This window comes from Cyprinodon variegatus, unplaced genomic scaffold (assembly GCF_000732505.1).
Source record: "Cyprinodon variegatus isolate N-32 unplaced genomic scaffold, C_variegatus-1.0 Scaffold961, whole genome shotgun sequence".
Taxonomy (NCBI): Eukaryota; Metazoa; Chordata; class Actinopteri; order Cyprinodontiformes; family Cyprinodontidae; genus Cyprinodon; species Cyprinodon variegatus.
In genome coordinates, this window is record NW_015151414.1 from 263,543 (window position 1) to 272,615 (window position 9,073).

The following is a 9,073-nucleotide window of genomic DNA, read 5'->3' on the forward strand; positions in this document are numbered from 1 at the left end:
TCGGTGCAAGAAAACATCTTAGATGCTGATCTATATATATATATTTTTTTTTTTTTTTTCCAGTTCTGGGCAGTTTCACACGTGGTTCTAACAGTTGAGATAAAAATGCTGAGGGGCCAGCAACTTCAAAGTAATAACTCAGGTTAAAGCAGGAAACTAAGCTGAACCATAACGAGGTGCCAGTAGCACCTCTAGAAGATTAAGGTGAGAAAAAATACCCCATAGAAATGCTAGGCTAAAGGGTGAGTTGATTTGGGTTTTTATTCTTGTTGAGTGGAGTTTACATGGTAGCCTAGTCCTACAATCTTTTAATTACCACAAGCTGGTGGTGTACTATTCCCACCCAAATAGGCTATTCTATTTATTTATTTGTTATATTGATTTTGGTCACTTTTCTGGTCATTTTAGTTTATTCTTTGTCAGTATTTAATAACATAACTCAGGTCTCTTAAGATATTTTTCTTTAAAACAATTGTTATGGTTAAAAAAGTTGTTAAATAAATATTTAATTGGAAGTCTGTGTTTGTGTTCTTTATTAAAATTAAATCATTTAGCAATATCATAGAAAGTCCAGGCAGAGCTGCACATAAAATATGGTTTCAAATCTTTTCAATAATTATTAATATCAATCAATATGTATTTTTTTTTTATCAATAAGCTTTTTTTCTATATCGCCCAGCCCTAGTATGAAATACAAGATTATGTATTTGTTTGACATGCATAACTCTTGTTTAAATTTAAATATTCATGGTCACACATACAACAAAAAGGATTTGTATTGTCATTAACTTGTCCAGCATAAAATTTTGAATTTTTAAACAAATAAATTGATTTTCTACTGCTTCAAAAATAAATGAAAACTATTTATCACAAACCACAATTGTGCATAATTATACCTTATTCTGCTTTCAAAGGGCGCTATTTTAACAGTTTTCTTCTGGTTTCTGTAGGATCTAATGCTGTCTGAACACGCTCAGCAAGAACAGGAAGTGCAGCATATCACAACAAACACGAAGAAGAAACCTACCGTTCTTCAAAATAAAGCATAAATTAACCACTAGGTGTCACTGCTGGACCAATGAACAAGAAGGAGAATTGTGTAATTTAGTAGTCATTTACAACCATCAAGTTAATGTCTTTTTCTTACCAATCTTTTGGTGCTCAAGCTTATTTGGTTTAATGTTATTTTTCATCTGCTGTGTTACTGTTTGAAGGCCAGGTAAAAAGACAGAAAACTGTGTTCCTGTATGTTACTGAGAGTAATGATCCCTGTCTGATCAATTTACATAACATACTATAAAAATCAGTTCTGTATTTTTAATATTTATATAATTTAAGTCTGTTTCATCTGAAATTGTAACTCTGTTTTAATTTATGCCCATCATACACACATATTAATTGAAATATATTAAAATTTCATGTTACTTATCATTTTCTAAATATTAAGCTGGATATTACAATCACTTAGTGGATTTAAAAGGAATGTTTTTACTTTTTTTAAAAAACTTTTTTACTTTTAAGTAATTCCTTGGAACGCTTCTTTTTACTGCTATTTGAAAATACTAATCTTTAAGTAATGCTGCACTACTTGTTAATGGTAATATCTTTTACAATTTTTCTTTGGAAGGAATTTGTCAGTCTCATCTGTTTATTTACTTCTAGTTATGTTGATTGTACAAAGTAACAAAAAGCTTAACAGTCATGAATCTGATTGACATGACAGACATACTGTATTTCAACCAGAAGCATGCTAGCACGTCCAGAGAAACTGGATGGTAATTAATTAATCAAGCAACTTAGGTAGTGATGCATACTGGTGTTTCCTCGGCATAAACTTAAGCTAAAAATGGTGCAAGTTGAAAGGCTGGACTTATCAGCAGCCAGTGTGACATCACCATGTCATGCTCCAGGCCTGGGTTCAGGGCTGGTTTGTCTCTCTCTCTCTCTCTCTTCTCTGCAGGGTGGACTGGCAGGTGCTCCTCATCACTGCTGATTTTCAGCCCTTCTTAAGGAGCAGAGACCAGGAGGACCGCGTCAGTTCTTTCTCGCTTGCAGCGTGGTACATGACCCAACAAACTTTTCAGAGTTACCTCCGAACCAGACCTGATACTTTGTCTCTGTCTTTTTCCTCCTTAGTAATCCAAGCCGGAGAAACCACAAGCCAGGAACCCCAAGGGAGCTGGACTCCTCTGATCGCCTGCCTGAACTAGCCCTCCTCTTTGAAGCTCACCTGCCTGTCCACCCTCTAAAACCATCTGCACAAGAGAGAGTGAGGGAACCACTGGATTGCACCGGACCACGGACATCAACTCCCCCCGGCTCCGGGCAAGCCTCCCACTCTGTGAGTTTTGAGCTCTCCACATTCTTTACTGCCACAGGCTGTTTCTGACCACCTCCTTCGCCCCTCCAAGCAGACCAGAAGATACCAAACCAGACATCACCTACACCTGTAAACCAGCACTTTACAATAAACCAGATAAACTAACTGCCTGTCTCAGTGGTTGCTCTGATCCTAAGTCGTTCTTTTCTATCATGACACACCATCCCTAACTGAGCTTCAAATTTAACCTAGGTGGATTACTTTTTCAGGGTTTTTGTTTAGCACTGTTGTTCCGGATGGAATTGTGTAACATTCACTTCTTCTTTGCATATTTACTGGGGAATAATGTTAAAGACAACAGTTTCACTGCAGCAAACAATAAAAGCTCACATTTCAACATAGTAATAAGGACGAACGGTGTAATTTCCTCTGACGGTGGTGTTGATGTCCAGCACTGATTACGGATAGAATACATTCTGTGGAAATCTGTTCATAGATGGAAGGTACAAAATTTGTAACTTATAAACATGAGAAGCACAAACAAAAGCTTCAGCTGCACAAAGGAATCACTGCAAAAGTAGTTCACTTTAGTTTGTATCGGAGCTCTCTGGTCAGATGGATGAAATGAAAACTGATTATATCTTAAAAACCAAAGCAACACAACTGAAGGTTTTAACTGCAAGATTCTGCACTAAAGTAACACTAAAAAAGTGGACCATTTTGGTTTATTTTTCAGCTTAATGGAGGGGATGGTGACCAGGATGACCTGAAAAATCTATTTTTTTGTATTTCTGAAAAAAAGAAACAAAAGTTAAAATGCACAACAAATCATTTAATCAGCGAAGTTTTGGACGATAAAAAACCCAAATCCCCCAATGAGGCAATTAGTGTTGGGAATTGATACGATTTTCACAATTCTGATTCCCTTATCGATTCTGTGAAACAACAAACTTGGAAGTGCAAGGTGACAATCGTCTACCTTCCCCTGGGACATTCTATTTCTGCCTACATCAGCGAAAACAGAAGGCAGTAAACAGGAGCTTGCCAGCCTCTGAGCCAGTCTGGTCACAGTCATCTAAATGTAATGTTGCAGAAATCTGTTTAATGAAAAAATATTACTGTACAATTTCAGGAAATAAACTCATCTCCCCCCGATTTAATTAAATGAGCGTCACCTTAATAACCCCAAAGAGAGGTAGTAAGCACAGCAAGTGATATAAAACTTACCACCAGGTGCCTTCCATGCTGGTCGTAAGTTTAGCTTCTGTCCAGAAGCATCAAAAACACTGCATTTGTTAAAATTAGTGATGTTATGAGATGAGCTGAGGCCTCGAGGCGTGTGTCGAGTAATGGAGGGGGCGTTTCCCCAAAGCACGTGTCGAGGCGTGATTAATTAAGGGGAGGGGCCAAAATTCATGACGTCCTCTTCGCAAAGTGGTTCAGAAAGCGCAAAAATCTTGGCAGGCATTTAAACAGCCTCAGAATTTAGTCAAGATGTCGGAGTTTGTGGGAGAGCTGCTGTGGATAGTGTTTGGATAGATTCTAAGAATAGATAGGTTGAAAACACAGCCAATGTTGTTGGTTAAAACTGTTTTGATTAGAATAAACAATGTAATGATCAAAATCTGAGCAAGCCACTGGACCTGGTATTAGCTTTAGTTTTAACTAGTATTTTCTCCATTGAATACAGCAATATTAGTGGCGTCATCTGTAAGACGTAGACACCCACTCCTGCAGTTGATGGTTCAAGACCTACCTTTAACTTTTGAAAGTTGTGATTATACTTCATTGTTTTGGCTAATGAGACTAATTTGCATGGTTTACCATAGTAAAAATATAGTTTGGGTAAAAATGCCGCCAAATTAGGTTGGTTTAACCAAAAGATTGGTTGAACACAACTTCCAACCTGATTAAAACCAAAAAATGTCGAAAAACTATAATGTTTGAATAAAAATGACTTTAATTTTGCTCATCATTGCCCAATTTGCACAAACACTTTCACTGCTTGAATTTATTTCACTAAAATGGCAGAATAACAAGCAACTTAAATTAAAAATTGAAAAATAATTGCAAAAAAATCACATATTTTTTTACTAACTGTAGTTCTGCATGTCACCAGTAGGTGGTGACATGTACGCCTGAAGCTTCATTAACTGTGGGGATTGTTGAAGCAATCTGGCCAAACGGTTCAATGCCTCTTATCTCACCATCACTAGTTAAAATGTTTGCCATGTTGTGTGCACAGTTGTTTCTGCATGTTGGCTGTGCTTCCTCCCACGGATGTACTTGCCACTTTAGACCCAAACTTTCGATCAGTTTAACCGATGGGACGCCATTTTTTTTGTTTTGCTTTTCTACAATTACGCATGATCACGGCGTACCTACATGCAAATACCCCACAAGGCTAGAATGAACCCATTGGCACCAGCAACAGCAGGCAGGGGGGTGTATTGTCTTGCGAAAAGTCAAATTGGGCCTTGAACCATTACAAAGCAAACTCTTACATTCTGAGCCACCATAGCCAACATATACTTAACAGTTAAGCAAAGTAAAGTAGTTGGAAGGTGAAGGATTCTGCAGTTATTGGCTTTATGTAACCATCTGATGGTGAAATGTATTAAATATTAATAAAAGATAAATTTGGTTAAACTAAAATGAAAGTTTATGACCCTGTAAAATATGGGGTCAAAAATATGCTGGTCAACATTTATCTAAAACAGAGAAACAGGAAGCAGGACAATCGCAGTTTCTTACAGTCAGTTCTCAGATAAACTGCAAACTGCAGCAAATAGGGTGTGACTTAAACTGTGATCTGATTATCTATCAAGAAGCTCAACATAAAACGAGATTAGATAGTGAATAAATGTAACATCAGAAAGTGCAAATTTAGAAAAAAAATGAAAAAAGCAAGACAGTATCTGAAAAAATAATAGTACTTTTATAGAAACTTAGCACCAGTGCCTTAATAATGAATAATCTGAAATTTAAAAATGTAAAACCTATAGAACCAGATCCTAAATTTAATTAAAAATACATCCTTTTTATCATCATTATGATAAAAATGGATTCAGTTTAAAAGCAAAACAATACATCTAAAATCATCCACATGGAGATGTTTCCAGAAGTAGTAGTCTTTTTCAGGTTCTTGAAAATCCTAAAACATCAAAAAAAGCTACAAAACTAGAGAATAAAAACAGTCCTACCTTTTTTAATGTTTTTCTGTCGTTGATGATGCGAAATCTTGACATTACTGTAAGTAATGTTGTCCTCTTCAACTTGTGGATGACCTGAAATTAAAGTTACCATTAAGAATAGTTTTATAAAATCAAAAGGGTTTCAGAGGGTTGCTTAAAATTACTATATATATATATATATATATATATATATACATATACACAGTGGAGTGGGTTATAGCTGTTTTATTAAAGAGAGCCAGTTGTACAATAAATATTCAGAAATCTGTCTCACCCTCAGACTCTTTTTTAACACATCGTCTCACCATCAGAACCAGAACCAGCAGCAGAACCACAACAATGATGGATGAAAGAGAAAGGAGCAGATAGAAAAGAGACTGGGAAGGTGGAGGAAGAGGAGGAGGAGTATTTCTGGTGGGGACATTGGTTGATGATTTATCTAAAATAAAAATATATACATTAAATTATCACAAAAGTACTATTGACTGAAAGGACTTATGTTTATCTTTCTGACCTTCAACAGAGATCCAGCTGGATGGAGACTCTCCATGACCGCTGATGTAACACCTGTAGAGGCCTTCATCAGAGCGGTTCACATGGTGGAGGGTCATGTGACCTTTGGGCTCAGTCCTGATGAGGGAGCCATCTTTATAGAAAGTAGCTGGGAGGTTGGAGGGAGTCTTATTCCGACAGCTCAGAGTGACGTCATCTCCCTCCATCACAGGGAGGACAGGACTCTGCAGGATCACTGATCCACCTCAACACAGAGACAAACTACAGCATTTCATCCATTTCCACACAGCTTCATCAACACTAACTCCATAGTGTGATCTTACCAGTGACAGTGAGCTGGATGCTGCTGCTGGCTGCTCCCTCTCTGGACAACCCACACCAGTAAACTCCACTGTCTGATGGGTGGAGGTAGCTGATGTTACAGGTAGAACCAGCTAGTTCCCCCCATCCATCTCCACACTGAGTCCTGGTTCCTGTGGTTGTGTTCCTCCATACAGTCCAGTTAGCAGAGCTGCTGTTCTCCTCACAGCTCAGAGACACAGACTCGTATTGAAAGAACTGAGATCTGCTGGGACTCACAGTCAGAGCAACTGGAAGGACTGGAATGTGAAAAAACATTGATTTGTAGTATCTATAAAAATTATGTATATTAAACTAATCAGAATATTGATTTAGTTTAATTTTAATATAAATGAACCAACCTTCATTTATTATGCAGCAAAGCAGCAAACAGGAAACTGAGGAGAAATTAAACTGTTTGTTACAGTTTTACATATAAAGGTTTATGATCATTTTAGTTTGCAAAGTTTAATATATTTTTTTATAATTCTGTAATTTGCCATCTCTTTCATATTCATATCAGTAAATTGTAGCTTTGTGCCTTAAATCAGGCATTAAAGTAATTCCTCTTGCTGCTTAAGGTGCAGCATTTCTTTCTTGGAATTCAATATAACTTTTTGGCCAAATTCTTTGCCTCAGGTTATAACAGTGCAAAAAGTAAATTTACTTTAAAAAAAAAAGCATTTTTACTCACAGAGCAGATACTGCAGAGATGTTTCCATCATGGCGTCACTTCACGATCTGATCACTGATCTTTTCCTGTTGGGGCCTCAGAATACAGTCCGCCTTTAAAGCCCGCCTTCTTCCTGTAAATAGAAATCTATGGTTACTTCCTCCTTCTTTCTAACATATAAATGTCTATTTTCTCTATTTAAGGCTATAAAAATAAATCAGCAACAGAAATTTTCCCCTGGCTCCCTTTGTCCTGTTTAAACATAGATTTAATCATAATAATGCTTTACACTGGTTGATTTTAGACAATAATAGATCTGCATTGACAGCTGATACAAAATGATTCAGGCATATTAGCTTACAGTTAACACTGACATGATTATAGAAAAGGAAAGAAAATATCACTTAATGGTCTGAACTTAGACGACAGAAGAGAAAACGCACATCTGAGCTGAACAAGCGCGCTGACAAAATGGATCCAACAACTTGTGATAAAGAACTAAAAATCCTTTGTATTTTAATATAACAGTAAGGAGTGTGATTTGCTAAAGTTGTAATGTTTTGTATTCCTTTTTTTGACAAATATTGTGCTTATAAGTTGAAGTTTTACAGTATGGGTAAACTATTAAGGATTCACATATTGTGTTCACCCATTATCTAGTTCTGATAAATGACATGATTTGTCTTACCTGAATTGGTTTAGGAAGGTAAAATAAAACTAGTGTGTGGGCTATGCTTAGCTGTATTTAGCACACCTAGTTAAGGACACAATTACATAAGTATGGTTACATAGAGTTATTAAGACGATAGTAGCCACCTAGTGGTTAGAGCAAAGGGCTTTGAATCCTGATGTTGTGAGTTTGACACCCACTCCCAAAGACTGCCACTCTGTCACTGTGAGCAAGACCCTTAAACCCACACCGCTCCCCGGGTGCCGCACATAGCAGCCCATGGCTCCTCAAGGGGATGGGTTAAATTCAGGAATTTAATTTTGTTGCTCTGTACATGTGACAGTGTAATGAAAATAAAATGCTGGAAAAAAATAAAAATAAGTTACCAGATCCATCATAGCAGATTTACCTTTTACATATCAGTCATAAACTACAAGAATACTAGAGACAATGCATATTATACACTAGAGACAATTTATAAGAGCATGAAAATAACTAAACCCTTGTTCAATTTAATTTTCCACAACACATATTATATGACAAAGGTCATGTGACAAACAATAAAACATACCAAAACCTCCTCGAGCAGCACAGATTGAAAAGATAAAGCAAACATGGCTCCCTAATGTAAAAGTTGTTAGTGTTTGCCTGAGAACATTTGGCTGCTCACTCCATAGAGGATAGTGTTGCACATGATCAGGAAAAAAATTTGAAAAAAGAGCATTATTTTGGCTCTGCTTTAAAGGGGAGGAGGAGGAGTGCTGATTTGGTCTCTACTGGTATGCTAACAACTGACCTGTGACATCCATTTAAGTAGAAACATCTGGTAAAGTTTGAAATTGTCAGTTGATGTTCACTCCAGCCTTAAGGCAGCAGTCACTCTGTGGCGCATTAACATGGATGAGAGACAGTAAAGAGGCATTTAGGTTGCTACACATCTACAAACTAACACAGCTTATCTTGAAGATTGATGCAAAAAGTACCTCACTTAACAACTGTGCCAATATAAATATCACAATTTCACAGAGCAGGTTGGGTAGTATTCCATAAAAAGTTATGGGTGAAATTCCAACATACCCTTGCTTTCCATTTCAGAAATCTTGGAAACTGCTACTCAGTAAAATAATGACAACAAATAGCTCTGTTGTTGGAGTGAACCAGAGTATTTCCTCATTGTAATCTAAGATCAGTGTGATCCAACCCAAGAGAGTGGTGACACTGCCATAGACTTCTATTGATAGAATTGGGATCCTGAAGTCATAGTTCAACAGTGATGTTTGATATAATCCATCCATCCATCCATCCATCCATCCATCCATCCATCCATCCATCCATCCATCCATCCATCCATCCATCCATCCATC

At 37.0% G+C, this 9,073-nt stretch overlaps 1 protein-coding gene across 1 annotated transcript in view; it reads right to left on the reverse strand.

Moving 5' to 3' along the window:
• The window catches only part of LOC107100334 (high affinity immunoglobulin gamma Fc receptor I-like), a 43,120-nt gene extending 35,947 nt beyond the window's left edge, over positions 1-7,173 (reverse strand). Inside the window, exons 1-5 of the mRNA XM_015398782.1 lie at positions 7,061-7,173; positions 6,351-6,764; positions 6,029-6,271; positions 5,789-5,953; positions 5,524-5,607 (exon numbers count right to left, since the gene is read on the reverse strand). Of these exons, the coding sequence (XP_015254268.1) occupies positions 5,524-5,607; positions 5,789-5,953; positions 6,029-6,271; positions 6,351-6,645 (787 nt within the window). The 5' untranslated portion in view covers positions 6,646-6,764; positions 7,061-7,173. The remainder of the gene's footprint in view (positions 1-5,523; positions 5,608-5,788; positions 5,954-6,028; positions 6,272-6,350; positions 6,765-7,060) is intronic.
• Between the last annotated feature and the right edge of the window lie 1,900 nt (positions 7,174-9,073).